This window comes from Coenobita brevimanus, chromosome 25 (genome assembly GCF_032717465.1).
Source record: "Coenobita brevimanus isolate Jiangsu-jjx chromosome 25, ASM3271746v2, whole genome shotgun sequence".
NCBI lineage: Eukaryota > Metazoa > Arthropoda > Malacostraca > Decapoda > Coenobitidae > Coenobita > Coenobita brevimanus.
The window spans coordinates 44,389,863-44,413,862 of NC_136978.1; the positions used below are offsets into that span (position 1 = coordinate 44,389,863).

General features: G+C 41.9%; 1 protein-coding gene and 1 pseudogene across 1 annotated transcript in view; one reads left to right on the forward strand and one right to left on the reverse strand.

Annotated features, from left to right (window-relative positions):
- LOC145393836 (uncharacterized) overlaps positions 1–403 on the reverse strand; it is a 12,458-nt pseudogene extending 12,055 nt beyond the window's left edge.
- Positions 404–1,285: 882 nt separating this feature from the next.
- Positions 1,286–24,000, forward strand: part of LOC145393784 (heparan sulfate glucosamine 3-O-sulfotransferase 6-like) — a 44,772-nt gene continuing 22,057 nt past the window's right edge. The window contains exons 1-2 of the mRNA XM_080267832.1: positions 1,286–1,587; positions 21,067–21,175. Coding sequence (XP_080123958.1) covers positions 1,290–1,587; positions 21,067–21,175 — 407 coding nt within the window. The 5' untranslated portion in view covers positions 1,286–1,289. The remainder of the gene's footprint in view (positions 1,588–21,066; positions 21,176–24,000) is intronic.

Here is a 24,000-nt window from a genome sequence, read left to right on the forward strand (position 1 = left end):
CTCTCTCTCTCACACACTGTCAGAGACACACACACACACACACACACACACACACACACACGACAATTACCACAGCAACATGACCATAAAAACGACAAAGCAACAAAAGCACACATCGGATCCAATAACACCCATGAAAACAGCAGCAATGATGCCTCACAAAAAACATAACAAAAACAACGAGATGTTTATAGCTGTACATAAACATTCTCTCATTCTCTCTCTCTCTCTCTCTCTCTCTCTCTCTCTCTCTCTCTCTCTTGATGTGCTCCAACAAAGTAAAGCTGTTTGTCTCCAGTGTCTTTCTCAGGTCGGTGTACATGGCTGGGTCAGGAGATGGCATATAGGAAGTACACTTAGAGATGCCGCCACATCGCCGTCTGTGCAGCCTGGCCAGCGGCATCGTTTACCATATGTCTTCTGCCTGTCCTTCCTCGCCCACCAGCTGGACCCCAAGACCAAGCACTTGTTTGCCCCCGACATCCACCCCTTCTCCGCTAACCCACCCAGACCCACAACCACTCCTCACTATACTCAATATGACGCACAGTTTACAAGCACAGTTGTCTAATGTTCAGACCCAAGGTGTTAAAGATAATCGCCAAATACCAAATTATTACGGCCACGAATCTCAAACTTATCAGCAAGGAAATGGCTTTCAATACCATGATCCTCGCCAAACACCCGATTTTCAAGCAGAAGTTGAGCAATCTCTCCAAACGCGTGATTCTTACGCCCAGAGGCGTCAAGATTCTCAACAAGGATCTAATATTCATCCTCAGAGAGTTCTTAATTCTCACCCAGAAAGACAGGCAAATTCTCAGCACGCATCCTATTCTCATCCTCAGCATGGATTTCTTACCCAGGACAATGATCAAAATCGGAGACATCGTGACTTGGCAAATCTAACTTTTCATCCAATTCCCAGTCTCAGCAACTCTTAAAGCAGGCTGATTCCCACCATACATCCAATTCTCAACCCCAGGCACCTATAAATTCTCCCTACACATCCAATTCTGAGCCACAGGAACCTTTATATTCAGCAAATTCGTACCACACAGCCAGTGTTCAACCCCAGGGAGTTCTAAACCCACTTAGTTTCACTATAGATCTCACACTCAGGCAAATCAGCCACTTAATTTCCACCCCAAGCACCTCACTCACTAGATTCACAGCCTCAGGCACTCCGAGAACCCAGAGTTCAGGTCCAGGCACTTCAGCAAACTCAACAAAGTCAGTTCCTTCACCAAACCAGTTCTCAAACTCGACCCCATCCACACCCACATAACATGGCCCATTCACCCACATCAGCCCTAAATTCAGGCCTCAACCAACCCACAGATAATCCTCAATCAACCCTTAATCAACCCTCAAACAGCCCTAAATCAACCCTTAATCAGCCCTCAATCAGCTCCCGATCTACTCGAGGACTTGGTCAGTGCAAGAAGAAGTACTGGCGGTGTGACAGCCCTCCTACGGACCCAGAACCTCCCTTAGAAGACCTACAGGAACTCGAGGACCTTCCCGAACACCCATTCACCGTCCCTCATTGGACCCAGTATGCCGATAGGGGCTACTCGGTTCTAGGTGAGTTACCCCTTAACTATCTTCTTTTTTCTCTCGTTTTCTTTTTTAGCGTCAGAGTCTCACATTGTTTATCTGTTGTGCCTGTCCTTTCATCCATCCATCCATCTATCTATCTGTCTATGTTAGTTTACGTGTTTCTATCTGTCTGTCTGTATACAGTACCACTATCTATCTATCTATCTACTGTATCTATTTATCTATTTATGTTTATCGTCCACATAAGATCACGGCTACTCTGCCATCGGCATTTGGGCAAGGGTTTACAAATCAATAGTTTCTTATGAGAGGCTTGGGGAGAGGCGAGGAGGAGAGAGAGAGAGAGAGAGAGAGAGAGAGAGAGAGAGAGAGAGAGAGAGAGAGAGAGAGAGAGAGAGAGAGAGAGAGGTGGAAGGGAGGGGGGCAGAAAGGAGAGGAGAGAAGGGGCGAGAATAAGAGGGAAAGGAGAGGAGGGGTGAGAGTAAGGCGTGTAGGAAGGGGGAAATTAGGAGAGAGAAAACAGGAGAGAAGAGGTGGGGCAGAGTGAGCTAAGAGGAAAAGAGTGTTGAAGAAAGAAGAGGGAAGAGAAAGAGCAGATATGAAGAGCAGCGTGAGGAGGGAGATGGTGTTGTGTGGTGTGGTGTGATGTGGTGTGGTGTGGTGCAGTGTGGTATGATGTGGTGTGGTATGGTGTGTGGTTGGTGTGGTGTGGTGTGGTGCACTGTGGTGTGATGTGGTACTGTGTGGTGTGGTATGGTGCAGTGTGGTATGATGTGGTCTGGTATAGTGTAGCGTGGTGTAGTGTGGTGTGGTGTGGTGTAGAAGCAGAGGAAATGAAGAGGGAAGGGAGAGGGAAGGTGGTATGGTGTGGTGTAGTGTGGTGCACGTAGTGTGGTGTGATGTCTGTACTGTGGTGTGGTGTAAAACAAGAGGAGGAGAAGAGGACAGGTGATGTGGTGTGGTGTGGTGTGATGTGATGTGGTGTGGTGTGGTGTGATGTGATGTGGTGTGGTGTGGTGTGATGTGATGTGGTGTGGTGTGGTGTGATGTGATGTGGTGTGGTGTGGTGTGGTATGATGTGATGTGATGTTGCGTGGTGTGGCATGGTGTGGTGTGGTGTGGTGTGGTGTGGTGTGGTGTGGTATGATGTGATGTGATGTGATGTGGCGTGGCGTGGTGTGGTGTGGTGTAGTGTGGTGTGATGTGATGTGATGTGGTGCAATGTGATGTGATGTGGTATAATGTGGAGGAAGAGGAGGGGTAGAGAAGCGTGAGAGGGGAAGTGGTTTGGTGTGGAGTAGTGTGGTGTGGTGTATGATGTGGAAGAAAAGAGGAAAAGGAGAATGAGAGGGACGTTGGTATGGTGTGGTGTGGTGTGGTTTGGTGTGGAAGAAGAGGAGAGAGAGGAAAAAGAGGGGAATAAAAAAGGGAGGAGAAGTAAAGCGAAAAAGAAGAAAGGATGGAGTGGAGGGAGGGGGGTGAAGCAGCAGCAATATCTGTGGTAAGCCTCAAAGGGACCCAATAGTCCACTGTCTCAAGGCTACACACACACACACACACACACACACACACACACACACACACACACACACACGAGCTTGTACCTTACCTTCACATTCTTTTCCATCTCCACAGAATAAATAAAAAAAAAGTGGAAACCCGAAGAAGAAAAAAACATTTATGGAAGAACTAAAGAAAGTCAAAGTTCAAGATCTGCTCTATTTTAGCTGCCAGGACAAACTGCGTTTCAAAGAGCGGAGGTCATAGGCAGAGGGAAACAGACTGAGAAAGACAGTTTAAGAGCTGACCTGCTGTGTGTATGAATGATATCAGTTACCTCTTCCATCACACACACACACACACACACACACACACACACACACACACACACACACACACACACACACACACACACACACACACACACACACACACACACACACCACACACACACACACACACACACACACACACACCACACACACACACACACACACACACACACACACACACACACACACACACACACACACACACACACCACACCACACACCACACACACACCACACACCACACACCACACACCACACACACACACACACACACACACACACACACACACACACACACACACACACACACACAAACATAGTACGCCTCATTTATTTTACAATGTAGTTAAACGAAGTGTGTGTGTGTGTGTGTGTGTGTGTGTGTGTGAAAAGATAACAGATAATCAGAAAGATGAAAGTGAGCAGTTACAAAGAGTGATGTGTCTGTCTTTCTGTCTGTCTGTCTGTGTGTATATATGCATGAATCCAATAATAATAATAATGCTAATAATAATAATAATAATAATAAGAAGAAGAAGAAGAAGAAGAATAAGAATAAGAATAAGAATCTATTTATAGCCAGACGCCTTAATCCCGTAAGTGGTGGCCAAAAGTAAATCGCCTCCATGTCACCCAGTCCCCTGTTGTTGTTGTTGTTATATTCGCCCCGCACGTTTTGAGGCAGGGCAAACAAAGAGCCCGTCAGGGAAGATGCTGGATAAAAGCTCTCCAATGAGAGCGTAGCGGGGACAGCAAACTGGCGAACGAGGGAAAGGCGGCAGAGGCAGGGGAAGGTGCGATGGTTTGTGGTGAGATCGGCTGCCCGATGATCGACGAGGCAGGGCGGGGCTTGGCGGTGGATGGTGAGGCCGGCAGCACGATGGTCTAAACGAGGGCAGGGCGGGACGGGAGCAGGGTAGACAGCGCGGCGCCGATGGAGGAGGCGCCGACGAACTCAGGTGGAAGCCTCCCCGACGCTGCCCTCGACCCCCACGCCCGTGATGGAATGGGCGAAAAAGACTCGCCCAGCTCTCCAGCAGCAGCAGCAGGTGGAAGCACGGAGGGGAGGCCCGGTCCTGGTCGTCACAGATGGCACAGCCCCGGTCCATGGTCGTGGCGGAGGAAGGGTCATCGGCAGGGTATTCTAGGGCGGAGGACCCTCGACCTCCTGGTGGGCAGACCAGGGCACTCCCTCAGATCGAACGACGGACCCGTCCCTCGGCTGATACGGCTGCTATGGAGAGCTGGTCCCGCCGGGAACAGCGGTGGAGGTGTTGCCTCGACGAGAGGTGGGCTACGAGTGCAGTCCCCTGCCATTTCTATGCCCTACATCGAACTTATATCTCCCTCTCTCATATACCTTTACACTCCATCCACCCATCTCATCCTCGGCCTCCCTCTCCCTCTCCCCCCCTCTATCTCACTCACATACACTCTCCTCGTTAGTCTCTCACTCTCCATCCTGTCCACATGGCCAAACCACCTCAGTGTATTTTTCCTAATGCTTTCCACCACACCCACACCAAAGCTCCTTCACCTCCACATTTGTTAGCCTATCTCTCCATGTAACTCCACAAGATTCTCTCAGATACAAGTAAATCATTTCCACTCTTCTCACTCGTGGCTTGTGTCCTTCCAACAAGGTCCAAGCTTCTGTTCCATACGTTAGAGTTGCTATCACAATACTATCATGTAGCGACTTTTTTTCTTTCATTCTCACTTCCCTATTTCTTCTCACTGCTGTCCATGAACTAGTAACCTTCCTTCCCTGTTGCAACCCTGTCAAGTACTTCAACCTCCAAGCTTCCATCCTTACTCATCACACTGCCCAAGTACTTAAAAGCACCCACGTTTTCCATTCCCTCTTCATGCAGCCTCACTGTGCTTTGAGTAACTTTATTTCTTTCGAAAACCAGATTATCATTTCTCCCTCCATTTACTTTTAGACTCCGTTTCTTACAAATTCTCACTCACCAAGCCTAGAGTTTCTTATCGTCTACATTTAACAATATAGTATCATCTGCAAACAACAGAACATGAAGTTTCCAGACGCTGCCCTCTCCCATTAGGGCCGCTCCAGCATCCACTGCCCTACCTTGTGTTTCTTTTATAACTCCATCCATACACAGACTGAACAACCATCGACACATGGCACGGTCCTTAGTGTAACATTCAGAGAGAAAATTTCACTCAGTTCACTGAGTATAATAATAGTAATGATAATAATAATAATAATAATAATAATAATAATAATAATAATTAATAATAATAATAATAATAATACTTGCAGCCCCCCAAGTGGGGAATCACACCAGCCGCTAGCCGATACATATCTAGCGCGGCTCGGAATATGACCTTGACCTTGACCTACCTTCACCAATTTCGAACTCGTAAGAGATTTTCATCCTACTACACACCTATAAAATTTTGTGGTGATATCTTGAGCGGTTGCAAAGTTTTCGTGCTAAAACACACACACACACACACACACACACACACACACACACACACACACACACACACACACACACACACACACACACACACACACGCACACACACACACACACACACACACGCACGCACACGCACGCACGCACACACACACACACACACACACACACACACACACACACACACACACACACACACACACACACAGTGAAAGCAATATCAGCTTCACCATCGCGTCTGGTAATAATCAATTTACTGGAGAGTGACGGCCTTTTGGTGGAATATATATAGGGGATTGTATGTATGTGTAAATGTGTATGAATGCAGAGAGAGAGAGAGAGAGAGAGAGAGAGAGAGAGAGAGAGAGAGAGTAAGTCTGGAAAAGGATGAGGGAGACAAAATTTACAGAAGGAAGGAAGGAAGGAAAGGTAGATGGCTGGATGGACGGAAGCACTGAATGTTACTTTAAAGGGATTAAAAAGGGGATAGAAGAAGGATCAGGATGATGTTATGAAAGAAGGCAGAAAGGAAGGAAAATGAAGATACAAAATGATTCTATGAAAGAAAGAAGGAAGGTGGAACAAGAAAGGTAGGTAGGAAGGAAGGATGGAAGAAGTATAGCATAACATTAGGTAGGAGGGACACATGTAGGCAAGCAGGGAAAGAGAGAATGGATGAATAGAAGGATGGAAGACAGGAAGGAAAGTAAAAAGGAAGAAAAGAAAAATTAATGATTGAATGGATGAAGGAAGAAAGCAAGGAAGAAAGGAAGGAAAGCAGAAAGGAAGGACTGAAAAATGAATGAAAGAATGAATGAAGGAAGGAAAGAAGCTAAAAAGGAAAAGCAGGAAAATTGCGTAGGAGTACACAAGAAGTCCAGAAAACACTAGGCATATTGACCCATGACGAGGTTATCTGTTGAAAGAATAAGCTAATTGTACCTGCAGTAGACCTGACCCATTTACTCCCCTCTATTTTTACAGTAGCTTTCTTTACCTTCCCATACCTTTCCCTCCCTTCCTGTCCCTTCTCTTCTCTTTCTCCCATCCAAATCTTCTTTCCTCTCTTCCCTCCCCTCTCTTTCTATAATCATTTCCCTCTCCTCTCTCTTCTCTTCTTTATTCCCCTCCCCACCCCCTTCTCCAATCCTTTCACTCTATGTCTTTTCCTCTGCCTCTGACCTCGAGTCTTTCAATTTTTATTATTCGATTCTGGGCAGGGGCTATCAGCCTCATTCCTAAAGCCCATCAGTCATCTTACGTGCCACACTCCTTCACATGTCACCACTTGGGCACTAGCCCAAGTACCTGGTAGGGCTGACTCATCCAGGACTGGTGCACCGGTGTTAGGGGAGGTGTTTGTATGACATGTCGGTGGAAGATCAGTAAAGTTTGTTGTGACCAAATGTAGCTTATCAAACCCCTCCCAGCCCCAACCTGAGACCCACCACGCGTCAGTTTACACAACAGACAACTTCTCTAACCACTCGGCATCATGTGTGTGTCATCTTAATACGAACCAATCTTGATTAGGGTTTTGTAATGATCAATATTCTTTGAAGGAGAATGTCAGACTCTGATCTTTGGCTTCCTTTTTAAGCAGTAAAAATATGCATAAATAATTAAAAAATAACAATGAGCACCAAAGAGAATAGAATTAATATACTCTACTATAACATTTGCTATAAAATACAGTATTTATACACTGTACTGTAATATTCACTATAGAGCACAGTATTTTAGAGGGAGTAGACTGTACCTCCAATCGAACAGGGCGGTGCTCGCACAATGGATGGAAAGCTTATGACAGGGAGAGCTGGAGTTTCCATTTCCTTAGCCCTCAGGACTAGTTCCTGACCATGCCCCTTTGTTGAACTTTTTCAGTGTTTCAGTAACACAGAGAGTAAGCCAGCATGTTCTCCAGTACAAATTTGTATAACTGTCAACACCAAACTAAATGCACATTACACACTACACGTCCTTTTCAAAATTTTGTAAAATGGGACCGCAACACCAAGCCTCTGAGTCCATGGGGGAGGGGGGGAAGGGGGCAGAAAAGCCACCACAATCTGCTCCTATCCCGATGACGACCACGTGAGATGCCTGGAACCACTTCCTGACACACATCTTCATTTCGGCAACATTCGTGGCCTTTCCTCTATCTTTCTCTTTGTTAAGCACCACCTCTCCTCCTCTAAACCTCATCTTCTCTTCCACACGGAGAGCCAGCTATCTGAGACAACTGACAGCATACCCTTCTCTGTGACCTTCAATTTTCTCTAAGCTAAGTTCAAGGCCAAAAGTGGCTATTGTGTATATGTATACAACATATCTTGCTCTCGTATTCCTGAACTTGAATCCTATGAATTCTCTACTCTCTGGCCTCTGCTATCCTGTCATTCTCTGAATAAATATATCTGTGCTGTTTACTTATCCCCCAGTTCTACTGACTATGGAAAAAATCTTCGAGTATCCAATTTCCAAGAGGGAACACATCCCATCAATTTCTTCTTTCTCTGAAATCTCCATTCTAGGTGATTTCAATGATCACCGCCACCTTTGCCTCTCCTCTCCTTTCACTGATCCACCTGGTGAACAAGCCTACATCTTTTCTAGCCTTAATGACTTGGAGCAGCTTGTACAGCACCCTACCCGTATCCCTGACCGCCTTAGAGAGAGTTCCAACATACTTGACCTCTTCCCTACAACTAATCCTTCTGCTCACGCTGTTAATCTGTTCTCTCCGTTGGGCTTCTTCAGTCATAAGCTTATCACCTAAACCTGTCCGATCACCCCAGTAAGGATTGTGAAGCCTCCCAAGAATGGGCGGCTGTGGCACTTTGGGGCTGCTGATTGGGAGGCCCTCAGGCAGTACTTCTTTGATTTTCCATGGAATGACTATTAATTCCATGGCCAAGAGCCCTCTGAGTGTGCCTTGTGCATTATGGAGGTTATTCCCTGGGATATGGAAGCACACATTCCTGTCTCTTATCCTGTGACTAAAGCAGAAAAATCCTTGTTTAATTGTCAGGACTCCATATTATAATAACACAAATCATAATAGATGGGAACATCAGTCAAGCTAGGTGTGGGAAAAGGAAATGACATAGCACCTCTCTGGAATGTCTCACACAAGCTCAAACAGCCTCCAAGCAGGGCCTCATGACCATACATACACACAGACACACAGGCTTCTAGAAACTTCACACATGGCCATTACACATGACACAAGCTCTCCTACATTAGGAAGGAAGAATTAGAGAGGGAGAAGGAGGCTAGCTACCAGAAGCGAGAGGTTGTAGAGAGAGGGACAGAGAAGTGAGGTCTAGTGAGACAGTCTGGGAAGTAACAGCGGGACTTTGTACTTCACTCGTGTGTGAGAGACTTTAATCTTTTCAAGACAATAAAATTATAAATAGTCCCATACTCATCTTTACCTTTCCTGTCATTGCATGACAAAGGGAACTATGATTATCTAATTACAAATCTTACTCACGTATAACTACCGCTCATCCACGAGTACAATTTATGTATAACTGATCAACAAAACTCACTACAAGAAGCTATGAAGATACTACAAGATATGGTGGCAGCGAAAGTACGAACCCCGTCTACGAATCTACAGTGAACTTCTACAAAAGCAGGCAAGACGGTAACCAAGATCATCTTCAGTACTACAGTTGATTCAAAATTATCAAGAAACTAAAATTCTACGATCAAGTAACCACAATCAAGTATACAGTAAGAAGAACAAGTTACGAGTGAGGAAAAACAAGCTCTACGATTAACTACAAGTAGCAAGTCTACGAGACATCTCTATAATCTTCTACACGTACCTACAAGTAGTGGCAGTCTTCATCCTACAACGAATAAATCACAAGAAGAAAGGACGGAGAATACATCGAGAAAGAAAAACAAAACAAGCAAATGAAGAGCGAGAAAAAAGACTCACGACTCACAACCACCTGACCCCACCCTCCTCTCGACAACCGTCCTCCATCTCCATCTCCATCACCACTCTGACGCAGGAGTGAAGAGGTCAAGACTACAGCAGCAAATACCAGAGCCCTCATTCACACTCATCTTACACATCCATCTTCATTTAAGTTACTCATCGTTACTCACCACAGCTGCCAGAGTGAAAGTCGCTGCTAGCATTTTGCTGAGAAGCTGAGAACACCACACGCCAATCAACCCGTGAAGGACAGCTCTATCATTACCTGCATCACCACTCACACCATTCCCACCACGGTAAAAATTAGTGAGTTACATAGTTACTGCATTTATACAATACACACTGATAGACACAGTGGTAGACAAAACCTTCTGCACAAACATATAAAACGTGCTGTATAGTAACAACTTACGTACACATACCTACTTCAGTCATATGCATAATTCAATCACTAAATACTTGCACCAGCAATAACTATTGTACACTGTATATATTCATTCATTTATTAAAGCATGCATTTACTGCCAACGGGTGTTACCATTTATACCTACATACTGTAAAATACGTGTTTCATACCTACAACTAGACATTATTACATCTACAAAGTAATAAATAAAATATACTTTCACAGTTACTCAGTGAAGGATTAAAAGAACTGTAATAAACATTTATCAATTAAAGCAACATATTGGAACCAGACAAATTACAAGGAGAACCAGGAAAAGAAAAAAAAATGACCAACAGAAATGACGTTAGCAAGAATGAACAACATTTTCCACACAATCGTGAAGACAAAGATTTCCACACAATGCTGACACATAAACTGCCGTCGATAGGTACAAATGAACAACAAGTTAATGTATTTGGTTAATACTGTATATAGAGTATATATACTTTTATATAAAATAACAAAATATGGGGCTATATAATATCATTTTCAATATTATCTGTACAATATAAACTAAGCCTTAAAAAAGGGTCCCAAAGATTAGCCAGCAATTATGCAACCTCGGACAACACCAAAAATGCGTACAGAAAAGAAGAAAAACAAACTATATAAAATCAATACATACAAATATACAGTATGATCACATAGCAAACAAACGAAAATAGGTGCAACGGTTAATATAAATGCCACAATACAGCATAAACTCCTTGTATAAGTGAAACAAAGAGCAAGTTATTGTTCTCCAGCCAGTGGCAAGGCACATCATCACTATCATCGACTGCAGCATGACCGGATTAGCGATGTCAGGACTGCAGTTACTACAATTATGTAACGACATGCGATTGCATTACTGCAATTATGTTACAGTTGCTACAGATATGTAACAACAAACGATATATAACAATTACAAAACAAGACAATTATGTACAATAAAAAATACTGTTATGTAACAATACAATTATCTAACAATTAATACAGTGTTACTACGATTCTGTATTACTACAATGGTACTGCAGTATTAGTACAATATTACTACAGTTATGTTACAGTTGCTATAATTATGTAACTACAAACGATATGTAACAATGACAATACAATACAATTACGTACAATAAAAATATAATTATGTAACAACATAATTATGTAACAATTCATACAGTGTTACTACATTTCTGTATTACCAGAGTCATCATACAAGTTAGGTGAAATTATAGACATTACTAAAGGAATAACTCCGTATGTAATGTAATGACCTAGCAGTATTACCATTGCACAAGTATATGCGTATGTCTGTTATACATACACATTTTACAACATGTCATACAATATTCTGTAATCAGTTTAACTATAATGCATTTGCTCCATTATGTATACAATATGTTTACAATGAATTATGTTTCTAGAATATTATTAGATCAGTACAATATTACCATGAATATTATGTCTATACAATATTATAATCAGTATTATGTATTAAGAGATTAGAGTGTGTCACTGATATATGCTGTTGTAGGTTCTCCAGCTGGCGTGACTGAGCGATGTCAGGACTCCCTACTAAAATAACACAAATCATAATAGATGGGAACACCAGTCAAGCTAGGTGTGGGAAAAGGAAATGACGCAGCACCTCTCTGGAATGTCTCACACAAGCACAAACAGCCTCCAAGCAGGGCCTCGAGACCATACATACACACAGACACACAGGCTTCTAGAAACTTCACACATGACTAGTACACGTGACACAAGCTCTCCTACATTAGGAAGGAAGAATTAGAGAGGGAGAAGGAGGTTAGATACAGAAGCAAGAGTTTGTGAGCGAGGGAGAATGAAGAGGGGTCTAGCAAGACAGTGTGGGAGGTAAGCGGGACTCTATACTTCACTCGTGTATGAGAGACTTTAGTTAGTTATTTCAAGACAATAAAATTATAAATAGTCCCATATTCATCTTTACCTCTCCTGTCATTGCATGACAAATGGAACTAAGATTATCTACTGACAAACCTTGCTCACGTATAACTACCTCTCGTCCACGAGTACAATATATGTATAACTGATCTACAAAATTCACTACAAGAAGCTATGAAGATACTACAAGATACTCATGCTTTCTCTAATGCTGTACACCACAAGGAGAGGTCCTACAATAGGTACTAGAACCATCCCACCCTTAAATCTCATTTCTTTCATGTTTCAGCCCGGAATTGCGCTAAGTCTGTTCTTCACTCGGCTAAAAATAATTTCATTCGTACTAGATGCTCTCAACTCTCCAACTCAAATTCTTCCCGCTCTTTCTGGCACCTTGTCAAAAACCTTTCTAACAACTTTACCTCATCATCTTTCCCTCCTCTTTTCTACTCTGATGGTTCTGGTTCTGTAGTAGTTTCATCTACCGATGAAGCAGATCTCTTCGCTCAGACTTTCTCCTCCAGTTCCACCTTAGGTGATTCCGATGCTGTTCCTCCATCACTTCCCCTCTCTGACTTCCTCATGGCTGACATTAAAATTTCTTCTCACAGGCTTTTGATGACGTCTGGCAAGACTGGCATAAATCTTTAATTTCCAAACTGCCCTCTTACGGTTTTTATCCTTCCAGCTGTGCCATTATCTCCAGCTTCCTTTCTGGTTGTTCAGTAGCTGCTGTTGTAGACGGCCACCGTTCTACTCGTTGGGCTATCAACAGTGGTGTTCCTGAGGGTTCTCTCCTGTTACCAACTCTCTTCCTTCTATTCATTAATGACCATCTAAGCGGCACATCTAACCCAATCCACTCCTATGCTGATGACTCCACCCTTCACCTTTCCATTTACTTCCCACAGCATCCATCTGAGCATTTACTTCAGCAAATAAGAGATAAGACTATGGTACACCAAATGTCTGACTTGGCTTATATGTCTGATTGGGGCAAAAGTAATTTTGTGTTTAGTCCTTCAAAAACTCAGTTCTTACATCTTTCAACTCATCAAAATCTTCCGCAGGAGTATCCTCTAATTTTTCATAATATCCAACTCAGTCTTCCTCATCTTTAATCATATTTGGGATTTCATTCTCTCGGGATTTATCTCGAAAAGATCATAATTATTACCTCGCTAGTAACATCTGCTTCCAAGCGATTAGGTTTGCTAAGCTGACTCTGTCTCCTTTACCCATGGACAGTTGTTGACTTTATACCAGGGTTATATTCGTTCCTGTAGATAGTACAACTCTCATATGTGGGGATGCTTCCCACATACAGCTGTTCTCAACAAGGTGGAGTCACTTTTCGTCTCGTTAACTCTTCTCCTCTTATTGGCTTCCTTGATCCTCTGTCTCTTCGTCGCACTGTTGCATCTTTACCTCTTTCTATCTTTTCTTCAGTGGTCGCTGCTCCTCTGAAAGTCTGTTTGCATCCCTTCACTATTACGGTGGGTGTGTAGCACCCATCTCGCAATAAACTCTCATCCCTTTTCTGTCCACCTCTTTTATGCAAGAGTTAACCGTTACTCCAAGTCCTTCATATATGCCACAGGTTATCCCTGGAACTGTCTTTCTCTATCTGTATTCCCTGCTGTCTATGACCTCCAGGCTTTCAAGCGTAGTGTGTCCAGGCATCTCGAAACGAAAAGAGCTTGAATTTAGCTCTCCTTTATCTTGTGTTTATTTCTTTTCTTGGTGGTAACAAGCTTGCAGGCTTTTGGCCTTTGATTCCTTCTTCCGTGCAAAAAAAAATAAAAATAAAAAGTATCTATGCACTGTACTGTAATATTCCCTGTTGAGTTTAGTATTTACGCACTGCACCGTAACATTCACTATAGAGTAACAGAGTACAGTACTGATGCAGTATTCTATACCATCCAACTCGTCCACCGCATCTGGATAGTACAGGACAGTTCTGGTATACAAGTTAATATACAAGGTTATTGGTCTTCACCTCCCCCCCCCTTTCCCGCTTAAATGTTTATGTCCTGAGGTGGTGGTTGCTAGGAGAGAGAGAGAAAGAGAGAGAGAGAGAGAGAGAGAGAGAGAGAGAGAGAGAGAGAGAGAGAGAGAGAGAGAGAGAGAGAGAGAGAGAGAGAGCAATCAATAATCCACGCCAAGATTTCCCCAGTCCTCTCAAGACCCCCCCTCTCGATTTACTTTTTTCCTAAGCTAATTTAATGGTGTTGTGTGTTCAGTACAGTTTTGTCTGTATCTGTTAGGTATTATGTCAGTGTCTGTCTGTATCATTGTCCATCTTTATCTCTGTCTGTTCTTCTGTCTAACGTTCTCAGCGTCAACCTGTATCTCTTTTTGTCTGTCTCTCTGTCTCTTTGTCCCATTATGAATTTCTGTCTATCTCTTTCATCTCTCTCTCTTTCTGTATATATATATATATATATATATATATATATATATATATATATATATATATATATATATATATATATATATATATTAGCGTATTCATTTACACCTTCGTAGTGAAGGAGTAAATGAATACGCTAATGAAACAAATGCATTCGAGATCTGAATGCTAATCGCCCGCAGAATGTGCTGTTGGCTAAGTTACACGTTAGTTACAAATCATAGGTGAAGAAAATTCGCAAAACTCTACGGAATTCAGTAACCGGGTTTCACTAACTGCCAATCCATATTAAAATTAAAGGAAAACATTCTGGAGCCGAATGGTAGTCGCCCTCCAGAATATGCTGTTGGCCAAGCCTAATATTTAGGCCATATCTTGATACTCTGAAGGTTTCATGATGATAGCTCAAGCCATTCATGAGATATAATGGTACAAAAAGCATACAAAAAAAAAAAAAAAAAAAACTTGTTGATCTTTGGCAGGCATTTTACTGACCTTGGCCTAGACTGTGAGTGCTTATTTTCGAACTCGTCCAAGATCTTGGCCATATCTTGATACCCTGAAGGTTTCATATTGATAGCTTAAACATTCATGAGATATATTGGGAACACACACACACACACACACACACACACACGAAGGTAGGCAAAAACATTATCTCTCCTCCTTCTAAAGGCGGGCGATAATCAAATGGAACGAAGGGCTGGCATTAGGTCTCATTTGATCAAATCCTCACCAAAAGCAATAGGCTTTTGCACATCCACATAATTGCTATTTCTTACAGATTGGGTGCTAATTCGTTCACAACTTTTCAAGATATGTAGGGAACAGATACACACACACACACACACACACACACACACACACACACACACACACACACACACACACACACACATCGAAAGACTGACATACAGACGCGGGCAAAAACATTATCGCTCCTCTTGCTAAATGCGGGCGATAATAATCTATTATGTTCACACACACACACACACACACACACACACACACACACACACACACACACACACACACACACACACACACACACACACACACACACACACACACACACACACACACACACACACACACACACACACATCCTGCGTCAGTGCCAACATATAATCTATCTGACTGACATGTGCAGCTGAGATGTATGGGGTGAGTAGGGTGTGTTTGATTCGCGGTTGCTGATTGGCCGCCGATGTTGTAAATCTACACCTCTTCCGATTTTAACACATATACATTTATATACGTACACTGGTTGCAATATGAACAGCAACTTTGATTATGGAATAATTTGCGAAGCTAAAAAGGTCAAAATTAGCTTTAAAATTTACCGTTATCAAAGAAAATTAAAGTTGATTATAAAGTTTATAGAAGGGTGAGTGACGTTTAAAGTAAATTTTCCACCCACGATGTACACCTACGTCCGCATGTTGCACTATTCCACCCACGGTGTACACCTACGTCCACATGTTGCACTATTCCACCCACGGTGTACACCTACGTCCACATGTTGCACTATTCCACCCACGGTGTACACCTACGTCCACATGTCGCACTATTCCACCCACGGTGTACACCTACGTCCGCATGCTGCACATCAGTGACATCATCCGCGGCCAATCAGCAGCCGCGAACCAAATGCACTCTACTATCCCCATACATTTCAGGTGCATAGGTCAGTCAAACAGGGTATAGTAACAATCCATTGTGCCCTCATTGTAGTGCAGTTCCCTCATAAGCTTGCTCGTAACACACAGACGATCCTAAAAGATTCCATGGTTAATAAATAACAATAGGAACATAAAAACTACAGCAAAAACAAAAACCACCACCACCACCACCAACAACAACAAAAACAGCCACAGCCACAACCACAACCCTACCAGTCTCTCCCTCTAACCCCCTCTCCTTCCGCCTTCGCCAGCAGATCGCAACCAGTCTGTCACCAACAACAGTAAAAACACCAAAATAAAAAAGAATCAGAACAACACCAACAACAGTACCAATCTCTCCCTCGGTCAAGGACAGGTGTTGCCCAAGGTGACACTGCCAATGTCCCCCATCCTGCTGCTGAAACTAACCAACCACCATCTGAACAGTATCATTTCCAGCTGGTGCAAAATGGTGCGAGGGTGACAAGGAGGCGATGCATCTTACCAGTCACCACTTACAATAAATTTCAGATATTAGCCAACACTAACGAAGGGACTCATGAGGCTCGACTGGTGAGGGACTCAATCATCCGTGGACAGTTCGTGGAGTTCTGTGGCAGAGCACCAACTAAATGAAAGCAATATTGCATTCCAGGAGCCGAACTTGATGTAACTGAGGCTGTGGACACTGTTTTGCAAGGTACAACTAATGAAAGTCTGATTATCATACGCACAGGAACCAACGATGCAATGTACATCTGGTCTAAAGAGCTCCTGAACAAGGTAAGTTGATGCTCCAGCATTACAAGGAAAGGAATAATAATCTCATTCCAGGTGTTCTCCCTAGGACTGCAGCAAGCACTGTCTTTTATAACAAGGCTTCCAGCTTGAATAATATCTTTAAGTTGCTTTGCTTACAAGAGGGTACTTAGTTCGTAGACACCTGGAATCACTATTATAAGCAGTGGGCTCTGTTCACACATGATGGCTACACCAAAATGCAGTTGGCTTTGCTCTTCTTGGTCGTTTACTGGATGATACAGTGCATTTTTTCTGGCACAAAAACTCTCATCATACAAGGCCTATAGGCGAGTCAACATAGACGTCATGAATCATAAACAGACAAATGGAGGCAAGGACATTAAGGCTCTGCTCGTGAACTCGCGTAGTTTACAAAATTAATGTTGTTGTTTAGAGGCTTATGTTCTTGCTGGAAATTATGATGTAATAGGTGCAACAGAGTTTTGGCTCAACATGGAACAAAAAGATACTTTAGTGGAGTATAACATACCAGGTTACTATATTTTCAGTAGTGGGAGAAATAATAGAGTGGGGGGCGGTGTACTGTTACCGTTAATGTAAATTCGTCATAATTCCTGGGGCTTCTATTAATAATGTTGACAGTATTTATATTCACCTAAGGAATACATCCCATAGCAAAACAGTACTTGGACTGATTTATCGTCGGCCAGCACAGTCCAGTAACACAAATAGTGAAATTCACATCCAAATTGCTGAAATACGTAACACCCATAATACTGTAATCTTTGGTGATTTTAATTTACATGTTGCCAAATGGGGAGAGACCCTATTGTCACACACATGGTTGGATGTGTTTACTAACTTGCAAGAAAGTTCATTGCATCAGTTTGTTGACTGTCCAACACAAGAGACAGCATATTTTATCTGGTTTTGGCCACTTTGGAAAACCTGGTGAATATTATTATTTTAGAGGAAGAGTTTAGTACTAGCGACCATCACATGGTCACATTCAACACCAATTTCAGTAACGACAATGTCAGGGCTAGTTATAAGAAAGTGCCTGACTTCAAGAGAGCAGGTTTTCAAAAAATAAAGAAATAATTGGTTCTAGTGACATGAAAAACAGTGTTCAAACAGGAGATATTACTGAAGCATGGAAATTACTCACAGATATTCTCAGTAAAGCAATGACATTATGTATTCCAGTGCAAAACAGACGACCTGCTAAAAATTATAAACCCAAATGTTGGAATACAGAAACTGACTGCTCAGTGGTTGTGGGTTCAGTAATTTGAGGGCTCCCCTGGCCAGCCCCGAAACAATTTTTAAAAAAGTTCTAAAACTGATTTATTTTTCTTACAGCAATGAAAAGAATTGTCTGATGCACCTGACAATGTGTTTTTTAGCTTCCTAAACCCATTTTGTGATTCATTATGATCCATGGAATATATAACAAAATTCACTTTGCATGTGACATTACCATGTTTACGTATGGACGAGAACATCAGAAAAAAAAATGACTGCCTGAGTGCTTGAGATGGTAGAGTAGGATCAGATAAACATACCAGTGACCTTCGTTCCCCTCACACAATTGTCTGCAATTTTCTATAGCTCGCGCTAATTCGACATCACCAGCGCATTTATGGTAAAGTGTCACTCAATGCCAGTGACCATTAAGCATTGCCTGTTGGCAAAAAAACTTGGGCACAAAAATTATATCACAAAAAGTCAAACTAATAAAATGAAATATGATGCTCTTCGTCAAAAAAAAAAAAAAAAAAAAAAGAAAAGTAAGAAAAACTTTGAAACTCACATTGCATGTATCAGTAATCCAACCCCAGAGATTTTTTCAGCTCTATCAAAAACAAGACTGCAATACAGGTGTCACCAACTATCGGCTCACTAGTCACAGGTCATGGAGAGCACACTGATTACGAACAGAGATGGCTAAAATTCTGAACACCTTCTTTTCATCTGTATTTGCAATTGAAAATACAGATTCCATTCCCACTGCTTTTCCTGTTACCTTAGAAGAGGGTACATAATTCGTGACATTACTGTTAGCGAGAAATACATACGGAACTTAAAGTGAATAAAACACAAGACCCAGATAAATTATCTCTGCTCATTTAATGAAACATCTAAGCCATTAGCTGAGCTATTCAATATATCACTAAAAAAATGTAAGGTGCCTAATGAATGTAACCTCGATATTCAAAGAAGGCAACAAATAACAACCAGAAAATTATTGATCAATAAGCTTAACTTAAGTGTGCATATGTTACTGGAAACTATTCCCAGAGATAAGTTTGTTTAGTACCTAGAACTAAATAATCTCATCAAAGACTCAGACAGGGGCATACCTAGAGATTTGGGGGCCCGGGGGGCTAGGTTCTTTGCGGGGTCCCCCTCCTGGAGGGGGGCCCCGCAAGGAACCCAGCCCCCCTAATTCTCAAAACTTATCTGATACCTCAGCCAGGATTGTCGGGATGATAAATATATATATATTTTTAAATATTAATTAAAAAGCTTATAAATTTTTAAGGCTTTTGGGGTCCCCCCTCAATTGGGGGCCCGGGGGGCAGTTTCAAACAGCCCTCCCCCGTCCCTCTCTCAGGTACGCCACTGGACTCAGAACACGGTTTTTGGAGTAATCGTTCTTGCCTTATGAATCTCTTGGATTTCTTTTGTGATATAGTCAATATATATAATAAGACCAAGTCTGTTGACACTATATCTCGATTGTCAAAAAGCATTTGATAAAGTTCCCCATAAAAGATTACTTCAGAAATTGAATGCTTAGGGGTTCAGAGGGGATATGCTCGAGTGGATCGATAATTGGCTTATAGAACGTAATTTCAGGTCATAATAAATGGTTAAGAATCAGGCTGAAAAGATGTTACTAGTGGTGTGCCACAGGGCTCAGTATTGTGTCCTATTCTGTTTTTAATATACATAAATGAGGGCTTAATTTGTAAAATATCCAAATTTGCTGATGATCCTAAAATTGGAAACAAAGCAGATACATCTTTACAGAGGCAGGCAATGCAGAGTGGCCTCGATCAACTGTTTAATTGGGCCTACATCTGGCTGATGGACTTTAATATTAGTATATGCCAGGTGCTAAACATTGGAAATAGAAATGAAAAAGCCAGTTAAACCATGAATACTTTTCAACCAGATAATGTCAGTCATGAAAAAGACTTAGGAAGACACGATAATATGGCTATCGACGAATATTTCACAGTCAATCACTCGAATTATACTAAAGGCAATGGGCATTAAATAATTGGACAACAATTCCATCTGCATGAAGCTAAGCATTTCTCCTTTACTAAAGGTGTAAATATGGCACCTTGTGGTTTAGTGGGTAATTAAAGTGCTCCAATCAGATTGAGTCTGGGCAGGTTTATATCCAAGGTGTGGTTTCGGTTTATTACTCACGTATTATCACTGACGGATGATCGAGGTGGTCACTCTCATCTTAAATGTCAGGACCAACTTGAATAACCCGGGGCTTCGACGCTCCTCATGGGGCAGCTCAGGATTAGATGATGATGATGATGATGGTGATGATGTAAATATATGGAACAAATTGTTCTCCAGTGTATAAACCTGTGATACAGTACTAGCCTACAAAGGTCACTTGGGTAAGTATGTCATGTAACTTCCAGCTTAGTATGTTTTCTCCTGAATAAAACATTTCTGTATATATAAACTTCTTTTTCACAGCCAGGATGATGTAACTCGCAAAACAACATTGATTAATTCAGTTGACTTAATGTTACTTTCCTTTTCAGGTAGATTGTGTCAAAAAAGGCTTTGCTTCCCTGTCTCTTTGAAATTTCCATGGCAGTTTATCTATGCTGCATGGTGGTCTTTCTCATTGTTTCCTGCCGGCTTCAGCTGGATGGTTTGGTGGGTGGGTGGGGGGAGACTTCCTACTTTTCCATCCTTGTCATTAAGTAGTAGAATAGTTATGTTACAATCTTCCCTACACCAAACAACTACGAAAGGACCAAAAGGTGTTTTCCTTTGTACTCTAGCCCGCCTCTTCCTCTGCCAACAGATCGCAACCAGTCTGCCAGCAAGCGACTCCCTGACGTACTAATCATCGGAGCCAAGAAATCTGGAACACGGGCACTGCTGGCCTTCCTTAGAGTACATCCAAGCATAAGGTACTCTTTACTCTCTTTACTCTCTTTACGCTCTTTTACGCTTTACTCTCTTTGCTCTCTGACCTACTAATTAAGTATAAGGTACTCTAAGGACAGTATTCTCTTTTTAAATAGGCTTCCTAACACCTCTTCCTTGCCGACTTATTTCTGGGTAGGGCTAGTTAATGTCCTTTTGCATGTACGTTTATTCATGCAGAGATTAACAATGTCTGAAGGACTTAAATAACACAGAATGGAACAGTAACGTGTCATCCATGCTCTACGTACTCTCTCTCTCTCTCTCTCTCTCTCTCTTTCTTTCGGATTAAATGTACTGATAATTCTGCTTCGTCTTATTCGAATTGCTTGAAATCCAATTGGTGGTATATATATATATATATATATATATATATATATATATATATTGTTACGGAACAGAGAAAGATAATGTACACTTTAAGTGAGAATACTAAAAATCACTACTGTCTCGTAAAGTTCCAGGTTCAAAACAAAAGAGTTAGGTAAAATTACAAGTTAAAGTTTAATGCTCAAACTAACAACAAAACATTCAGGACTCATAAGGATAATGTAATGGCAAAAAACAGGTTAATTATATGGTTAACTGCAATAGCCTCTATTAACACGAAATTAGCATGAGTAAATTTATCTAAGTCAGCCCTGATAAAATGAAAATACACTGGGTAATGCTCAGTTAATGCAAGATAAATTATTACAGATACAAACTATTATCAAAATTGACTGACAATAAGAACTTTACATGAATTACAAAAAAAAAACGTTACCAGGCCTAAGAATCAACACCTTACGCTATACAGTACAAGAAAAAATGCAACAACAGTTATACTCAAATTACACACAGCTGCTAGATGGTTGGAGACTTTCTGAGCACTCACAATAATAATAACTGTACAGGGGAGGACAGAGATGTGAACAAAATGAGGAGTAGATCTAAGTGGCAATTAATGTAGAGACTGAGCTCATTATATAGGGGCCGGCAGAGCTTGATACAACTTGTAAGAAGGACGCGCAAATGAAGCCATAGGGGACAAAGAGCTGACAATCCTGCACTGAACAACAGAAAGGACGACTTACTCTACTATAACGGTAGAAGGGGGGGACTGAGGCAGAACACGCTCGTGATCAAACATGCAGCATACTGTGCGTTAGAATTACGCAAAAGATGATGAAATCATAGGGTATGTAACACCTCCCCACAAAGAAAAAAGAAATTTACAAAGGAAATTTCTTATTACTCTAAAACAATCTGTCTAAAGTCTAGATAAGCAATCTGCAATGACATTTTCTTTCCCCTTGACATGTTGTATGTCTAATGAATACTCCTGAAGAAGTAGACTCCATCTTGTCAATCTCTGATTTTTATCTTTAAACTTACTAAGGAATTTCATTGGGTTATGATCAGTATAAATGACTATGGGGTCAAAACCAGAACACAAATAAAATGAAAAATGCTGTAAACCCAAAATCAAGGCCAAAAGCTCTTTCTCAATAGTTGAGTAGTTCTTTTGAGGTGGAGTGAACTTCTTACTGTAATAAGATACAGGATGTTCAATACCCTGATCATCCTCTTGCAGCAAAACAGCCCCAGCTCCTGTATCACTTGCATCAACAGCCATCTTAAAAGGCTTAGTAAAATTTGGAGTAGCGAGCACTGGCTGACTTAATAGGATAGCTTTAAGTTTGTTGAAAGAGGATTCACAGTTATCGGTCCAGACAAATTTAACTCCCTTTTTCAGTAGGTCTGTAAGTGGTGATACAAGAATTGAAAAGTTAAGAACAAATCTCCTGTAATAACCTACCATTCCCAAAAATCTTTGTAGCTCTTTCCTACTTTTAGGTCTGGAAAGATCACTTATAACCTGAATCATAGCTCCTGGTGGTGCAACATGTCCATCACCAATTACATACCCAAGGTACTGAACTTTAGCTTGACCAAACTCACACTTTGATAAATTAGCTACAAGATTAGCCTGAACCAAACGCTCAAGAAATTTACTGACATGGCATAGGTGATCTTTCCAGTTGTCACTGAAGATTAATACATCATCAATATAAACAACACACCCAGCCAAACCCTCTGTTACAACATTCATGAGCTTCTGAAATGTGGCTGGTGCATTCTTCATACCATATGGCATTACAGAACATGCAAAAGTCTTTCCTAGTGTTACAAAACATGAGATCTCCCTAGCACTTTCAGTCATAGGTACTTGCCAGTATCCCTTTAACAAATCAAACTTACTTATGTACCTAGCCTTTCCGATCTTGTCTATGCAATCTTCCACACGAGGAAGAGGGTAAGTGTCTGTTTTGGTTATCTGATTAACACGTCTGTAGTCAATGCAAAGCCGCTGTGACCCACCTGGCTTAGGGACCAGAGTGACAGGAGAACTCCACTCGCTCTGACAGGGCTCAATCATCTTGTGGTCCAACAGGTAGCCAAGCTCCTTCTCGATGAGAGGAACTTTCACTGGGTTCACACGGTAAGGAGGCAATTTAATTGGCTTTGCGTCTCCAACATCGACATCATGCATCAACCAGTGGTTCTTCCTGGAGTAGCACGGAACACTTGCGGGTACTCCTGCAGTAATGCCAAAAACTCCTGCCTTTCCTCGGGAGCTAGATGAGAAAGCTTAGTCTGGAGATCATTCATGATATCAAGATTCTTCCCCAAACTATCACTCAGGCTCATGCTGCATGGGAGAGCTTCACTTGCAGACTCAGGTGGAACAGCTACAGTGCAGACTGGGTTATTTTCGTCCCGCCTGTGATATAACTTTAGCATGTTGATGTGACATAGTTGCTTG